The 17,615-nt window shown below is 42.5% G+C and overlaps 1 protein-coding gene across 3 annotated transcripts in view; it reads right to left on the reverse strand.

Moving 5' to 3' along the window:
* LOC132201252 (lysine-specific demethylase 6A) overlaps positions 1-17,321 on the reverse strand; it is a 32,868-nt gene extending 15,547 nt beyond the window's left edge. For all 3 annotated transcript variants that reach the window (XM_059627266.1, XM_059627267.1, XM_059627265.1), the window contains exons 1-4: positions 17,042-17,321; positions 16,917-16,983; positions 16,368-16,617; positions 16,203-16,311 (exon numbers count right to left, since the gene is read on the reverse strand). In XM_059627266.1, coding sequence (XP_059483249.1) covers positions 16,203-16,311; positions 16,368-16,617; positions 16,917-16,983; positions 17,042-17,112 — 497 coding nt within the window. In that variant the 5' untranslated portion in view covers positions 17,113-17,321. The remainder of the gene's footprint in view (positions 1-16,202; positions 16,312-16,367; positions 16,618-16,916; positions 16,984-17,041) is intronic.
* Between the last annotated feature and the right edge of the window lie 294 nt (positions 17,322-17,615).

The raw sequence follows: 17,615 nt of genomic DNA on the forward strand, positions 1-17,615 counted from the left end.
TTTGATCACTCCAATATTGCACCTACGCTTATGCCATCAACATCCAAATTGCAGATATCCGCCGACGCACTTTACAATCTTGAAGTACTTTAAACCACCATTTCTCTCTCTCTTGCACGTTTCCCGACGTGCTGAATAAATCACTGCAGGAAATAGGTTCTCTCTGCAAGCCTAACTTTAAGCCGCCTCCAATGTTGAGTGTTTCTTTTATTTCCGCGTCAGTCAACGACAATTTAGATGGATAGGCGCTTTATAGATTCTCAAAGTAAAACGTGCACCTTCGCGCACCCTCCTCGTCTCTGCAAAGCGCGTTTGTGCCCCTGTCAAAAGCAGGGGTCGGTCGAGCAATGGTAAAAAATACCCCAACTGCATCCACACGAAATAAATAGTGGTGGTAGTGCGCTCGCTAGTTCTGATCAATTTTCCTTTCTGCTGCGGCTGCTTCTCCTCCTTTACACTACAAAGAAAAAGAAAATCCACCCCCGTTATACAGTTGCTAAGCCGCGTCTGCTGTCCTTTTTAAATTGGACGCGAATAATGTAAGATGCAGGAATTCTTTAGAGCGCCAAAAAGTGTAAGAAAACTATTGTCATGAACGTCCTTTGCTTTGTTGCCATCTGCGAGCTTGTTTACACTATTCACATTCCCTCAAAACTGAAATCAGCTGTGGCCTGAATTCTAAATTTTAAAATTGAAAAAATTAAAAGAAAATCAGGCAGCCTTTTGACTTGACACGATCCCGGTGTGGTTTATTGAGCTTAAGAGCGGCGACGATTTATTTTGAGTGCGCGACTGAGGTGAGTAAAATTAATGCCGCAGGATACACCGAACAAATTTATTTCTTGGCCGTCGTGGTTGTAAAGCTGCTCTGAAGCACACGGCGCATATTTCAAGGCAAATGACCGCGCCGTCGGTTTATTTTTGCATCTGCTGGCCTGCCGCTTTTCGTTCAATAGGCAGCTCTCGGTGCTCTCGCTGTGCCGCGCGGCGGGCTAAACAACTTTATTAACGTCTCAAACTTTGGGGGTGAAGTGCCTCCGTATTTAGATTGGGCAGCACGTGTCGCCTTCTCAGCGGTGGAGAAAGAGAAGCCTCGCCAATGCTTATATTCTTTTGCAAAAGTGTCTCCTAGCGTGGTGAGCGCGTTCGTTGCGGGGGTTCGAATTAATGTTACGCCAAAGGAGGGTTGGAAACGAGGCGCGTGGATTTCCTATTATATAAACAGTGGCGGACGCGAGGCTTAATTGGCAAACTTTTCTGCGCCAACGATGAAGAAGGAAAACGAGTTCCGAAAGGGGCGAGAGGCGTTTTGTTCACAACGCAACTTAAAAGTGAAGTACACGTGCTATTGAAATAATTAGGAGCTTAATTATAATTTTGTTTGGTAAGAAATATGAAATAAATTTAAATATAAGAACTCTTTAAAAATTCATGATATAAATTTAGATTAAAATTTCCAAAAACTCATATAATTTTAATTTATGTCTTAATTATTTATCCAAAATATAAAATTGTTTCATTGACTTTTTTGTAAACAAATTTTAGGTATTGAGTCTCGAGGCCTTGCATGCGATGTTAAAATAGCAAAATGATTAAAACAAAAGCAAATCCACCTCACGCAAAATACCAAAATACCCTGCTTGCCATAAACACGAGCCAAATTATCCGGCAGCTCATCGAAACCAGGTGCTCGGCATTATATAAATTTCACCGAAAGGCACCCTCGGCGCACCACAAAATCGGCCCTCTCCGCTCGAAACCCGGCCATCTGCACGATTCGTGCGCTACTTGCTTGCTTCCCGGCTGCACAAAGTATGCGGGTGTTGCTGCCTCCGCAATAATTACGCGCATTAAAGCAGCACACGATAAGGGAGAGACGAGGCGGTAAATAATGCCATGCATCTGGCGTTGCGTCACTGCCGTGTATATACTTTTTATTCTGCACGAGGCCATTTAAACGCGACAATGCAAACAAGTTCATTTAATGGCGCGCCGCCGCTCTTTTGTGCTGCCGAGTATGAAAAACGCATGCACTCGCCGACCGCGCTTCTGCTCAAGAGGTTCGGCTATATAATGTGATCTAAATACATGAGCAGCGAGCGAGCAATTAAATCTCAATAAAAGTGCCGTGGCCTTGGAGCGAATGAATTAAGAGCTAATTTGCACGTTGGTAATCTTGGTAATCTACATCTCTTTGTTTGCCGGCTAATTATGTTCAGGTGGAAAAAGGAGACTTGCTTGTAAATCTTAACACACTTTTCGATTTTCAGAATTAAAAAAAACTCCAGCAATTTTTGATAACTTGATTTTTAACTAAAATTAAAATTAAAGATAGTCAGTCGGTTCCCAAGAGTATTTTGTTTCATTCCAAGTAAGTCATATGAAACTTGAAAGCAACTGACCAGCCAGCCAGCTCTGGCAAAGGTGTTGCTTACGCCGTCACGTATGCACACTTTTCCTTCGATGCTAATTCACAGCCAATTCTTATAATAGTTTTAGAAAGGTGTCAAATACATGCAGGGAGATTCGTCGAAAACTATTAATAGAATCAGTTGTGCAAAGTGGCATTGGTGCTGCTTGAATTGAGCAAATAACTCGCGCTGGATATGCAGGCTCAACACACAAACCGTCGACCTTGTGAGAGCGAAGAATATAATCGTTTCCATAGCCGCGCGGTTTTCATTAACATTCAGTGCCGACGAACGCGTCCTCGCATCTAAAATTATAAGTTGTGTATGCGTACCGGAATATAAGAGAGATGGATCGATCGTCTTTTCTATAAGCATTGTTTTTTTCCGAACAGGTGACGGAGATGATTAAGAAATAAAATTTTAACGCGCAGGGTCAAAAACCCCTACATGGTTTCTCTTTCAATTACAAAAGTTGTTAGACTTTTGAAACTATTTTTTTTTTTTTTGTAAATTTCACAATGGCGTTTTGATTAGAAAACATCTCTCCATGCATCAATTAACTCGATTAAAGGGATTTCCGAGCGGCCTTTTGTTCTCCATATTACTTCTTCTCCTCCGCTCTGCGCGACACAGCTCTCGATTACAACAAAATAAAACCTTGTGTGCGGACAATGCACCGCGCGAGCTGCTTCGATCTGCTGCTGCTACGACTCTCCGCTGGTTGCAGCAGCAGTTTATGACCGCGACCAAGGTCGCCCACCCCCTGTGTGTGTTACGACGGTCAATTTATTTATTGACTCGTGCGCGCGTGCATGTGCAATCGGCGCGATGACTTTTTCTGCATAATACATCAAATTGCACGAGATTCAACGTCACTTGCCGCGCGACAGATTTTGCCAAGAAACGCGAGAGCTGCACTGGTGACTTGAAGGGCAAAAGAGCACTTGGAAGAGGTTTTTAATTGAATGTGCATGCAAAATAAGTCAGAGAGCGTCGCCTGATGTTGAGCACGTTGATTCTCGTTTGCATTGGCGTGGAAATTATCATGCGATTTTCCAATCATAAATTTTTGACATTCGATTAATTATTTTAATATATCAGAAAATATCATATTCTTTGAAGCTAAACAAATACGTTAATTAAAAATATTGCTTCAAAAGCAATTTTTTTATTGCAGACTCCAAGCTAGCTCTCAATTATAACTGTAGAGAGGTGCGTACACTTGCATTATGTATATCAAGTACAAGTTATAATAAAGCAGCCGTCTGGAAACAGAGCAGAAATTCTTCCACGGCAAAAAGGCGTGTTGAGCTTTTTAGCACGTGCTCGATGAGTAGCATGGCAGTTTCAATGAAATAAGGTTGTTGCATCACGACTAATTATAAATTCTAGTCATCGCCAAAATGCTTGCAACTTGCAAATTTTGTCCCCCAAGCTAATTGTAGCCAAACAAAAAGCAATGCAATTTGACGTGTCTTGAAATTTAAAAGCGAAACTTATTAATTTTTAATTTATATTCAGTCGCGAGAGGGGAATTTTAATTCAATTTTCGTGGCCTGTTTTTTTTTTTTTTTTTTTAAGAAACTGTTATTGTGAAAACCGTGTTTTGAAAGTTTCAAAATTAAATCTGACACAGATCCCAGCAGTTCCTGTCGAATTTGTGGTCAGAATGTGAGCTAATATGATGTATAGGAAGCGGGCGGTGCAGCGTGACACGAATTCGGGAAAAAAGTAGGCTCGGTCGGCGCCGTGTCTGCGTTGGTGCATCAGCACAGTTAGATGGCGCGACTCTGAAATTGAGGCAGCCACAAAAAAGCATCCGCGAGAGCTGCATGCAAGCGCGCACCAAAGCATGCCGCGTTGTTCTCCATCCGCAGCGTGGTCCGCCTGTTGGAGAGAGAATAGGCGGCGCGAGGCGGCGGCGGGTCGTCGACCTGCAATAAGTGCATCAAACACACAACACGGACGGAGGAGAACACACGCCGCTCCGCGATATTATATTATGCTGTACATGGTGACGCGAAAAATAAAAACAAAGCGGCTTTTACGGCCGTGAGTTCCTTCCTTTTTCAGTTTTTTATGTGTACAGAGGGAGGTGCGGCGCGTGCAATTATGCGCGCATACCGGTGATGGCGAATTAGCACAATCAGCGGGGCGACGCATTTTCGCTTATCAACGAGACCCATCGTTAAGTTGCGCTCAAATATGGAAAATGATGACACGGCACAAAAACGTTAGTCAATTTCAAATACAATGGAGTGAAAGTTGCGCAATTTTAAAATTCTTAGATTTATAGTTAAAATTTTTCTGTAGAATTTTTTTATTGAAAAGGTTCAGGCGTAGAAAAAATTATTCCCAAAGAAATATTTCACCCTTGTCAACGCACAAATTTTTAACTTTGCCTTTTTATGCTTTTTCTCTATTATTTGAAAAGGATGCAGTGGAAGAATAAAAAAACGCTAGCTTCCTTTTTTACTCTTGGAAAGTTTCCCATGCATCTTGTGCTTCTTCCTCTCTGTGCGACACAATAAATCTCGCACTGTAAACCCAATTTTCCATGCACACGCGCATTAGCAATGGTCAACAGTAATGCTCGGTTGTGTTAAAGCGCGGGTGTTTTCGTTTCGCGCAACACAAAAGGTGGCCTGCCCCTTGATTTATTGCTCTCTGAGCTGACTGCGCTCTTTGTACGATGAGCACTGCTTGTACAAATACTGAAAACAAAAATGCCCAGCAACTGAGAACAAAAGGTCGGCCTGAAGCGAGACAAAGGGTATAGGCCACAGTTTGAACTGCTGCTGGCGGTTTTCAGGAAAACCGTCAAGTTTGGACACCCAATGAGCCACAAAGTGTCACCACATATAAAAAGAGAGAAAAAGGAAAATCGAGGCCAAGAACAAATTATTCACGCTGTTGGAAGTTTAGAAAAACAACTTTTATTTTTTATTTTTTGTAAGACTGTTGGATGTGAAAAAATTCTTCCAAAATGCGTACGTGATTCTGCTCAGGTTTACTTTTTGATCTGGACTAAAAGTAAGTGCTCTGCTTCCGAGCAGAAAATCACCTGCATGAGATGTGTTAAGAGTGCAGGTGGGCCTCGGCAGCAGCACCCGACGGTGTGCATCTCCTCTCCATTTATTGGCCAACATCTGCCCGTCTCGCGGCTCAGAAGAATTATATAAATGCAGCCGAGGGATAAAAAACCGAAGGAGCTAGCAGGGTCTGCACCTCATTGTAAATTTATCAGGAAAATTGCATCACAGCCGGCGCTCAAGACTCCTACGCGGCGGCCTCTTTATTACATTATTATTTTCCCTTTTCCACCTGGGAGCAAAGCAGAAAGTCTGCTCGTGCACTTACGTCAGCGCGGGAAGCAAATTCTGTGCATGGAAATCCTGGCTGGGACCAATAAAACTTCTTAATTGGCAAAAAGTGCACTTCAGGTTTTTTCAAAAAATAATTATCACCTTCAAGGATTTCTAGGAAAAACGCAATCAAGGAAAGTAAAAAAAAAACTGCAATTGCGTTCGTGATTATCAAGAAATCACGCGGTATGCCTATTAGTTAGTTTATTTATTGCTATTTAAATTCAAAAACTGCTCATTGTCCTCAGCTAGAAAGCGAGTTTGGCTCAAAATCAAGATTTCGCAAGCGGAGACTTTCATCCTCTAGCTTTTCTCGCTTTCAACCGTGATTTCGCGCGAGCTGAGAAGGCGAAAAGCGCGCTTGGATGCTGCGCCGGTGAAAAAGGCGAACCGCCGACCGAGTGAGAAAGAAACCGACCTGCCGCTTGTGCTGTTAATTCGCAGGTTGAACGACCTTGCCTTTTTCTCGCGAAGCAGTCAGGAGAGTTAGCTGGCTGGCGAACCGCGTGGCTCGCTTGGTTCACCGCCTCGGTAAATACATGCGATAGATCCTAGAGGAGGAGAAAAAGAAACGACGCCATCGCTGGTATGCCAGCAATGAGGTACCCACGCGATTCGCTAATAGACTCGTAATAAAAAAACAAACCTGACTAAGGTAGATAATTTTTGGAGAGAGTCAAAGGAGCGCAATATTGCAAAATAACAATACGGGCAGCGTTAAATATCAAATGTGCCGGATTCCTTTTATATCAGGGTGCATTTTTTTGTTCACTCCAAGGTCCCCGAAAAACGGAAGAGATGAGAGTGAAACTTCATACTGCCGTGTATGGGGGATCGGACAAGACAGTGCAAGAGCCGCGCTGCTTCCTCTCCCGGGATGTGCGAGTATTTTATATCGCGGCGCGACAGACAGACGCTTATAAAACGTACACATGCACACACTTTGGGCAGGAAACTACTGTCAGCCTATTCAAATATGGCCCATTTAGGCTGAAAATGATGCGCGGGGAGGAGCGCCGCGATGCAGCATGTGCGTCGAGTGTGTCTCAAATAATTTTCGAAAGTGGAAGTAATTTGTGCTTTGTTGACAGGTATGGGAACTTACTAGATTTTGATTAAGTAAAAAACCAAACTTTCCCATAAAAAAACTCGTTGCCGAGCAAATAGGAAATGAAACTAGCTTAAAAAAGGGGTCTCGTTAGCGTAAAAAATCCAGTTTTCCATCGGCGGCATTTCATTAGCGGGCGATTGTTGCGGCGCGGATTCCAACCCTTTGTTGCCGAAGAATGTGCTGGCATCTCCGGCAGTGACCCACAAATGTGAGTTTTTCATTTGCATGCACCGAAGAAAGAAGTATGTGTATGACAAAGCCGGCGAGCGACGAGCAGGGAGGAAAGGAGCCAGCGAAGACACCCTCTTGCATCCCCTTTGCTTACAAAGGCCTATTTTGGTGGCGGTGCGGCGTTGCCACGTCGCCGGCGCGGCAACCACGATGATAATAGCAGCTGCCCTCTGATTTACTATACCATTTCTTCCCTACATATACCTGTGGTGATGAACGGCCCGACAAAAAATGATCACGAGTTCCTTCTCCTTTTTATACGTTTATCCGCTCGCCAGCTCGCGTTGCCCAAGCTTCAATAATAATTCTTAACCCTCGCGACTGCAATAAAACGGCGTTTGTTTGCTCAATACACCCGTACGTGACTACCTGGAATCAATGGAAACGCTTCTTGAAAAGTGAAAAAGCGTCCCTTTCCGGGGCCATAAATTTGTACGGAATTTTTTTCTCCATGCTTTAGATTTTTGACACTAGCCGCAATGCCCTCGACCCGGAGAGACCGACGACGTCACTTCGGCAAGGGCGAAATTAAAGCGCATTGTTCAGTGCACGTGCTGGTTGATTAGCAAGCCAGCGTGGACCGCCCGCTGCTTGGCAACGAACCGCGGACCGTCAGCTGATGCCTCCTTATCGGTCAGCTAGGAGGTTTCGCGCGAGTAAACAAATTAATAATCGGCGCGCTAATTCCAGGCCGAGCGCTCCGACTTCCTCCGCTGACCGCACCGGAAGCCGAAAAAGGGCATAAAATGCTACACGCGGTGCTCATTTGTATTCTGCCTTAATTCCTCCCTCCGCCGCCACGAAACAATCATTTTTCATTTGAAAAGGAAAAAATATAACGTCCTGCTGCGTCCACTTGTTTATATAAAATATTAATAAATGCGTAGATTTTCAAGCTTCGAATATAAAAGCTGCGAGCTTTTTATTTGACACGAAATCTCTTTCTCTCTATTTGAGTATAAAATTTCTTAGCAGTATATAAACAAGGAAGTGAAAGCTTGATAAGTCTTGCGGCGTGCAATCGGTGGGGTATCTTATGGCCATCTCGAGAGCACCTTCTGCTCCCTCGGCAAAAAATCTCCAGGGTTTTAATTTTTTTAATTTCAGTTCTTGAGCGTCACGAACCCGTTCCTGTGATCCTTGGCCGTAACGCGCAACTGTTCATTACCTCAAATTACTCGGCTAAAAGTGCAAGTTCCGAGATGCACTGCGATTACCTTCGAGCCTTTTCCCACACACACAATTATTATTTCCACTCGATCAATTACTTCAAAAGTCTGGTGTAATTAAATAGAAAACGTTGTCTTACCAGCGAGCAGGTCGGGCAGTTTGTTCGGCGCAAAGCTAGTCCAAAAGCAGGCAGTGGTTGATCAGTCTTATGCGTAAATCCGGCTAGGAGGATTTCGGGAGCACACGGGGCGTCGGGGGCCAACGGGGACGGACGGGTGTCCCTCTGTTTCCGATCGACACGGACACCGACTGGGTGGCTGCTACTCGCCAGCTAAGAGCCCTCCGCGTACTGAGCTGAGCGCCGAAGCACTTTAAAGGCGGCGAGTTGCGCGGCGGACGACGCGGCGCGGCGCCACCGTCGCTCGCGAGCGCTGACCCGACCGGCCGAATTCCCCTCCCGTCGCAGCAACGCTCCCTTTGTGTGAGAGACGGGCCCCCCTCGCCCCCCGCCAATACACACACACGCGGCTCCCCCCTAGGCGCACGTCCTCCACCGCTACCTGCTCGCTGTGCTGTGCACTTGGGTAAAAAACGAATGCCGGCGTATTTTATGCTTGTCGGATGGAGTAAAAGAGACGCACCCAGCTCATGAATTTAGAATTAGAAACAAGAATAGCTTTGCCTAGGCTTGGACTTGAAAAAATTAGCCTTTAATTTATATGATGTTGTTGAATACCTCGTATATTTTTTTAATTTAAATTCTTCTAACTTCTTAGGTACTTGGCTTCAGTTCAAAATTGGAAGTTTTTGCTTCTATCTTCAGAAATAAAGTCTTGTAATTATTTTTAGCAGCTCGTTTTTCATAATTTTTTCCCCTTGACGGGAAGATGTTTTACAGTAAATTGCTAAAGTCAGATAATTTCACTTATAAATGAAGAGATAAACTTTCCATTGCTCAGGATTAGTTTGTAGGATCTCGAATTGGATAAGTTTTAGGAAGGAATCATTTTGCTGGCTCAGGAGAGCGCAAATGTGAAATTACGATCGAGGGGACGACCGGAAAGTGGGGTGCTCCCATGTTTTGACTTGATGTCGATAAATTTATTTCGGCTCAACAATAGCTCAGGGGCGATACAGGTGACAAGCAGCAAGTTACGCAAGTCGCAAAGTTCAGAGGGGATGAAAACTATTGGCGCATAATTGTTGCAGGACAAAAGTGGAGATTAATTAAATCAATTTTATTTTCCACCAGTTTTCATCTCAGCAAAGAGAAAAAAATTTATGTCATTTTTTTCATTATCTTTACCTCAAGGAAAACACCATAAGTCTGATAAACTCATTGCCATTTTCCATTACCGTTTGAGAGTGTGGAGACTTTAATTGCCAGGCACGTGTCTTGCATTTTGCTTTCATTGCTTGCTGGTATTTCTATTATACACTTTTACATTGGGAACGCAGCAGAGTGCATTTTAGAAATGCATAAAAGTAGACAGGCCGACCTTCGAAGCGCTGCAGCGAGCGAGCAAAGGTTGAGCAATTTGGTCAATGACGCGCGATCGCAACACGTGACATTTTCGACAAGCTTTGTTTGCGTTTCTTAGTATGAAATATTATACTATGCAGCACAAAATTGCTCCCGCGTGCGATAAGAATCTCCACGCTCAGCTGCGTGGACGGAAAATGAATAAAAAAAACGCGAGCAACAATTAAGAAGGGCGGGCTCGGAATTATGAATGGTCTTGTTTTCGCACAGAGTGGGCCTAGCTTGTGCTCGGCGCAAAATATATATATTTCACTTCAACGAATCCCACGCCGGCAGTGTCTGCAAAAAGGCGAGACAGTGTGTGTTTTGTGCGCTCATTTATGTGAGTGTTCGAGTGAGCGCGGCGTGTACATAACCGTGCCGTATTATTGTTCATTCATGACTCTCGCGCCGAGTGCCGCCGCTGCATTTGTTTTGCCAGCTTAATTCATTTTGCAGGTGCTGTTAAATATTGTGCGCACGTTGTCCTTTTGATGCACGTGGAAATCAAAAGCGCACAGACGCAGCAGCAATGTGGTCCTTTTGTTCACAAGAGCAAGGGGTTTTAATTGCGCGTATATAATTATGCTCGGATGGATTACGCCAATTTTTAATTTGCGCCAAGAGGCCGGAAACCGAACAACTCAGGCATTTCAGTGTGTAGCAAATCAACGTTTGAGTATTTAATTTCAAATAATAGCACTTATAATTTTACATTTTAATTAATTATTTATTCGTTAACCAATCCAGAATAAATAAAAAAGCGACTTTGCGCAGATGACATTAATATATAATTTTATTTTGATTAAAAATTATTTATTATGCTTCTTTGAATATTTCAATCAATTAAATTTTTTAATGATTTTTTTTTATTTCAATTTTATTAAATTACTTCAAATTCTAATTTTTATTTCATCCTGCTGATGAAAAATTATCAAAAATCATTTTGTATTTGAAATGCTAAATCTTATTGACGATGATTTCCTTTGATTAAGGCTAGCAGGAGATCCGCTTTTTATTTACGCATTATTGGCTTGTTGAGAAAGTCATCGTGAAGGAGGAAAGCAAACTGGGAAATCGTCAATCAAGAGCGAGGGAAGAAAAAAGGCGGCTGGTAATTAGATCATATCCTGTGCCCGCCGTTTCATCTGGAGCAGAAAACGAACAACTCAGCCAGAAAAGCACTTCTTTCTTTCTGTGTGCTTCATCTAATCTCACTCTCTGTTGGATTACAACATAGTAGGATTCCTCCCCCAGTTCGCTCGGCTGACTGGTCATTTTCATCAGCGTGGCATTCCAAGACGATCGAATGAATACATTAATATAACAACACCGAACGAAACAACTCATCGTCACACCAGAAGATTCATGAGAGGGGCAGCGACGCCAGCCAATCTAAATTTGATATCGGGCGTGACCGGCACCTTTGCTGAGAACTTTTTAATTAATCGAAAATTTGAGATAAAACTTTAATTAATACCCCTAGAAAATAGATTTTAAGATTCCTAATTATAATCATATAAATATGAACAAATTTGAATTTTTATATCAGGTTAAATAACTGTTTAATGAACGCATAGTTTTATTGAGGAATTAAATTTTTCTTTGTTTATTTTATAATTCATAAAATGATCAAAATAAACATTTTTCAATTTATTAAATTAAGGAATTTTAGATATTTTACAAACAAACTTTCTTACTTACTAAGAAATATATTTCCTCTCATTTGATTTATGTAGTAATTTTCTCTTTTTGCACTTTTAAAATTTCAATATCGCAACTCCCGTGGCGCAAACACGAATCCGCGAATAATTAATCGAAAGTCGATTTTCAGAGCCGCCGCAAATTGGAGGCGCCGAAAGTGCGAATCCAGCAGAGAGGCGGTGCACGCACGGATCTCGGCAACCCCGCACGCACGCGGGGTGGAAGGAAGACGGCCGGCGGTCGGACACCCCTTCCTCGGTTGCCGCCCCACCCCGGCGTCCCCTCTAATCGATACAGGGTGGATGCGGCAACTTTCAAGGGAGAACCGACGTTGCCATGTGGAATATCGCGCCAACCAAATCTGCCGGGTGGCGCGGAATCATTAAAAAATCGGACGCGGTTGATCCGTCGGCGGATGAGTCAGAAGGACACACACGGCTCGGGGGCTGCCACCCCCCGAGGCGACGCCGAAATGCGCCATTAACCCCTTTTTGGCATGGGAAATATTTAATCACCGATTCGACGACAATGGCTACTTCATTAATAAATTGAACTTGCCGATGCGATTATAATCAAATGAGTTGTCAGCGAATTCATTAATTTGTTGACTGTGTAATATTATCATCTTCTCTGATAATTTGAAAGTGAATTAAATAATATTATTCGGGAGTATTTTGAAAATTTGTTTTATTTAATTTATAATAAAAAATATTATTATTAAAAAAAACACAACAGCTTCCACTTTATCCACGCTTTTGACGTTCACACTCGAGCACAACATGCTCAATTAGCGAAAAATGAACCTCCGAGGGTGGGTTCTCCTTATTCCACGTGCGTTTCAACGTGGATAATTGCAAGTGCCGTGCTCGACGCGTAATCTGCGTCATTTATCAAAATTAATTTGAGCAGGCAGGCGGGCGACAAGAGAGCGTGCTCGCCACTCAACAGCTGATGCGACAATGCCACTTTTCGTGAATGCCGCGGGAGAGGAAATTTTTTCACATTTCGACGCGAGAAGGAATCGCGTGCACTGGCTAAATTTGCATAATTTTTTAAGACGATGGAGCGAAGCCTTGATCGCTGCAGCTGCCAGAGTGGCGAGATGGATCGTTTGTTCGTTCTGTTGCGAAAATCGCCGCGCGCGTTTCAGAAGCAGCACACCGGCTAGGGCGCCACAGCGTGTGGAAATCGCCGAGGACGCTTATGCAACCAGGTCGACAAACTCGTCGAGCAGGTTGCAGACACCGCCCCCGCGCCCTTCCATCTCAAGAGAACTCAAATTGAAACTGACAGGAAAAATGAGCGGTTGATTGGAAAAATATGAACTTTAAAAATATTTTGTGGGAAATTTTTTTTTTATAAAATGAAGTTTTACACTTGTTGCTTTTTAATTATATAAACAACTGATTTCTAGATTTGAATGAACTTTTGAGGATTTTCGTTCCTCTTGGTCCTGCTAAAACTAATTTTTAGGCTTCGTGAGTTGCTTTTGATCATCAGTGCTGACGAATTGCGCCCGACGAAACACTTCAAAGAGCCACTCTCATTCGATCAGAGTCTAGTAATAGGGCCGATTTGCATACTCCTTTTGAGCGGTAATGAGCTTTGTCCTCCGATAAGCCACCCAAGACTCTAGTTGTTAGCTTTTATTAAGGCCACGGTGCTATTCCGCGAGAGGCGGAGGGCGAACCGCCATGTGCGGCGTTCAGCACAGCACGTACTGTCAGTCGGCGGCCGGCTGGCTCAATGAGCGCAGTGCATTCACCCAACCCGACTTGCACGACGTCATGCTTTTGTACTTTTCACCAGAGTGCATCTCTACATCTGCATACATGCACACCAGCGATGCAGTAATTGTGCACCTTTTGTCCGCTAATTTGTGCGAATCAACACGACCGACAGTGGCATTGACACTGCACTGTAATAAAACTTTGGTGCTTGCCTCATTCTGTAATTGTCAGACATGGACATAAAAAAGGAAAATAATATGTCGTGTTTCTAAGAATGAAATTGTTTTTACTTTAGTATTCTATATTTGTACTAAAAAACATTTTGATAGGAACCATAATTTGGTCATGAATTTAAGAAAAATTTTAAATGATTAAAAATGCATAAATACATAGACGAGGAAAAGTTGAAATTAATATTTTTTTATTTTTTGAGGAAATTGATATGTATAAATCCTGATAAGACATACTAAGAATTTTGAGACTTTATTTAACAACGAAATTTAAAAAAATATATATTATCAAGTATATTTCTTCCACTTTGCCTCACTACTTTGTTGTCTAGCAGTGTTAAAAAAATTATATCCGTTCATTTTAATCTTTAAAAAAGTTCAAAAGTCAACCCTCCACAAAAAAGTATCTTCTATTTATGAAGTGTATCTCTCTGCATTGTTATGCTCCATCATTCAAGCAGATCACATTTTTCTATTTTTAGGCACCGGATGTTCTCCGTTCAGGAAGCACTTTTTTAAATAGATTATTTTTATTCCATTGCTTCGGAGCCAAAAATCGGTTACGTAACATTTATGGACTAAAGACGAGTGCAACCAAGAAGTCCTTCTTGAGTGCAACAAAATGCATCTCCAAATGGTAGGGAGGGATTGCAGTGGGATAAATTATTTTTGAAAATGCGCTCGACTCGACGCTGTTGGCCATCTGGTGGAGAGCGTCGGAACTTCATCGCGTTGCAAAAGAAAGAGGGAAATTTAAAATGCACTGCGTGAAATTATTTCAAAGAAAACTTGAAAGAAAATTGAAATAAGCGCATTTAAGTTTGGAACGCTTATTTTTCAGTCAAAATTTCAGTCATACTTAAGATGAAAACCGAAGCAGAAATTTTCCATGGATAATTTCCAGGAAGTATTTTTTTTTTTAAATTTCTGACCCGTTAAGCCGGATTGAATTTCAGTGCGCCCGAATAATGGGGCATTGTTCGAGTGGGCAACAGGTGTTGGTCCTTCCTTTTTTTACTTTAGTTTCGCCGATTGCGTCCACCGAACCACCGGCAGCAGAGCAGACTTGGCGTAAAAAAGGCGCCGAGCGACCTTGAGCGCGAAAAACCGACTGCTGTGCAAAAGAGGGGTTACGTGCGGCCTGCGTGTTTATAATTTGCACTCGGAGACCAGAAAGAAAAGATTCCCAGCGGCGGACGAACAAATAACCAGATGACTTAATTTTTCGGCGTTTTTATCAGCGAGCAAGATAAGGCGGGCGGTGGCCCAAATTCAAAGCGGAGAAAAAAGTAGAAAGGGCGACGCTCTAAATTTGGACTGGCAGACTAAAAGTGGGGCTTGTTTTCACTTTCTTTTGTACTCATATAAACCACAAATAGTACCAAGAGTGCCTGTCAAAGTAATTATATAAGTTTTTTAATGAACGGATGAATTTTAAAATAATATTGGCTCACAAATTCAATTAGTTCGTCGAATAATGATTTAAAAAAATTATATGTAAAAAAATTTAAATAATAATTTTTTTTAAAATTATTCTTTGATGTTTTGCAAGGGGGAAACAGCGACACAAATTTTTTAATAGTTTTCAAAAAATTTTATCAAACAGGAAACCGAGACCTAATTTTGCAAAAATTTGAAACAAAATCAAATTGGATGCTTTGTCAGTCCAACACACAGGTATGGCGTACCTGGTATAATTATCCTTTTTTAGGTTTCGTTATAAAAGAAGCCAGGAATTTAAATCATGGAAATTATTAAGCAAAATATATTGTTTCATGAATGCTAAAAAGCAATAGGGTTTGATTTTTTTTTCAAAATATGAAAAATTCAAGTCTAAGATTCACAACTTGAGCACTTGGCAACGAGTAAGGTAAAAATGAGGGGGGCACTGAAATCTCAACTTTTTTGCTGTTGCCAAAGCGCTTGTACCGAGCAGTATCGCAGCATCCAACCGACCATTGCGGCATTTAAACGAGAGTACCCGATCTGGATTTAAAACCTCCGTGCACCAACCAACTAACCAAGTGGGGCTGTTGGACTGTTGACCTTGTGCAGAGCCCGCCGCCACGTCCCTCCTCTTTCTTTCTTTTTACAATGCACGTCGGTGTACGTACGGCTCTGTGTTCAGTACCGAGTGAAAAAAAAATAACAGAAATTGCCCGTCGCCTCCCACTCGGCTGCATGCGAGTTTTGAATCAGCCTCGTCTGCACGACTGAAATAATTGCGTAATAGCTCCGTTGCTGATAAGGATGCGGACCAAATAATAATTTCTGATTCCCCTTCGAGACGATGCATTGAAAAAATGAAGGAGTTCATCTCTAGGGTGATAAACTCTCTGGCTCAGACTTTGCTCCTCTAACGAAAGACAAACATGAAAAGCTCTGACCTATTTTGTCAGGGCTCTAAGTGAGTTTACCTTGTAGGTATCTCTCACTTGAGGATAAATTAACGACTTGTTTGCTCTATGGGCAGCAGCAGCAGCAAGCGCCGCTCTGTTTAGTTAAAAATGCAAGTGTTGCAATAGTAAAAATCTGAAACTAGAGCGAGGGCCTCGTAAATTCAACCGTAACTCTTGGTGAAACTCCTTTCGCCTACACTATAAAAAGTCATTTAAAAACGCCCGTACTGAAAAACCTTGAAAATAATCCCTATTGCTAATAAGTCCGTGGGAAAAATTCATCAGTGATGAAAGAAAATTTTGAGATGAAAATTTGTTTTTGTACTCACCACTGGAAGGCGTTGAAATGGAAGTAGACTAATCCATGCCCGTATAAAAACGCCGAATCCTTCCAATGGTCAGGCTTCAGGTTATGAAACTTCTGATATGCTGACATAGCTGTGGAAAAAAATAATTATCAGCCAACAGACGCAAGTTTGAATTGACCCTTGAACCTTTTGAATAGTTTTCTAATAACAAATGGAAGTGACCAAGTTTGCAGAAGGTTTTTGGGTCGATGTTGATCTCCTTGCCGTCCTGCGGCTGCGGAGTGGAACTCGAAGACGAATGCTTGTCCTGCGGCTCGGTGTCCGGCACCGTGCTGGAAGGCGTGCTGTCCGAAGTCGACGAAGGCAGCTCGGGCCTTCGACTGCGCTCCCTCTGCCGATGAGCTGCTACAATCATGCCCTCGAGACATTTTACAGCCTGGAAAGGAAAAATTAGTTAATATTATCTTAATTTTAGACAAATTCCAATAATTTTTTTTATTGATTCGCAAATTTTTAGCGTCAATGAAAATAGCACCAAAGAGGCACCAGTTGTAAATTCCGGCAGACTGAATTTAAGATTTACAAATTTTGGTTAACAATTTGAAAGTTCTTGATTTTTATTTTGAATAGGGGCGAATTCAGAACTGGACTAGCGGAACCGGTGCCATTTTTGGCGAAGCGGTGAGCAACGCGTTCGCCAGGCGGACAAGAAGCGTTTGTTTACGTGCTCCGTACCTTCAACACCAAAGCCTTCTTCTTGCTCTGCTCCTGCGAGTTGAGCTTCAGGAAGCCGAACTGCCGGCTGCAAAAGAGAAGAGCGGTTAGCGGATTGTGCGGTTCGGCGTCGGCCGCGACGGTACCTGTCCAACTCGGAGAGCACCTGAAGCTCCTGGGCAGTCAGGTTCGTGTTATCGTCCGGATCGGGATTCATTCCGGCGACTGCTCTCTCGGCTTCTTCGGCGGCTCCTAGGAGGCCATCAGGAAGAAGGTCCACTTTCACTGCTCGCGTAATGAGTAAGTAACGTAAATAACTTTCACTGCGGCTCCGGCCAGCGAATAATGCAGACACTCCTCTCTTTTTGTTGCTTTTTGTCGTGGGCGCCGCGAATGATTGTGATTGCCATTCGAGCTACGGAGCCAGCGGCTGGGGAGGCGGACACCACAGCGGTCATTTAATAATGGCGCACGCCAACCGATGGCGCCACCGACCCTTCAGTCTGCTTTTTTGGTCTTCTTTTAAATTTGTTCGAATCCCTGCTAAAGTTCTTGAGCAAAATTATCGTTTCGCATGAATTCGAAAAAAAAAACATTCTTTTATATTATTTTATGAATAAAACAGCAAGGTATGTTTTTTACGTTTTTTATTTTTATAAATTTTAATTTTTTGCGTGTCTTAAAACATTCAAATAAAATAAATATTTCCCTCTGTAAAAT

The sequence above is a fragment of the Neocloeon triangulifer genome, unplaced genomic scaffold, assembly GCF_031216515.1.
Source record: "Neocloeon triangulifer isolate White Clay Creek 2 clone unplaced genomic scaffold, ASM3121651v1 ptg000014l, whole genome shotgun sequence".
Taxonomy (NCBI): domain Eukaryota; kingdom Metazoa; phylum Arthropoda; class Insecta; order Ephemeroptera; family Baetidae; genus Neocloeon; species Neocloeon triangulifer.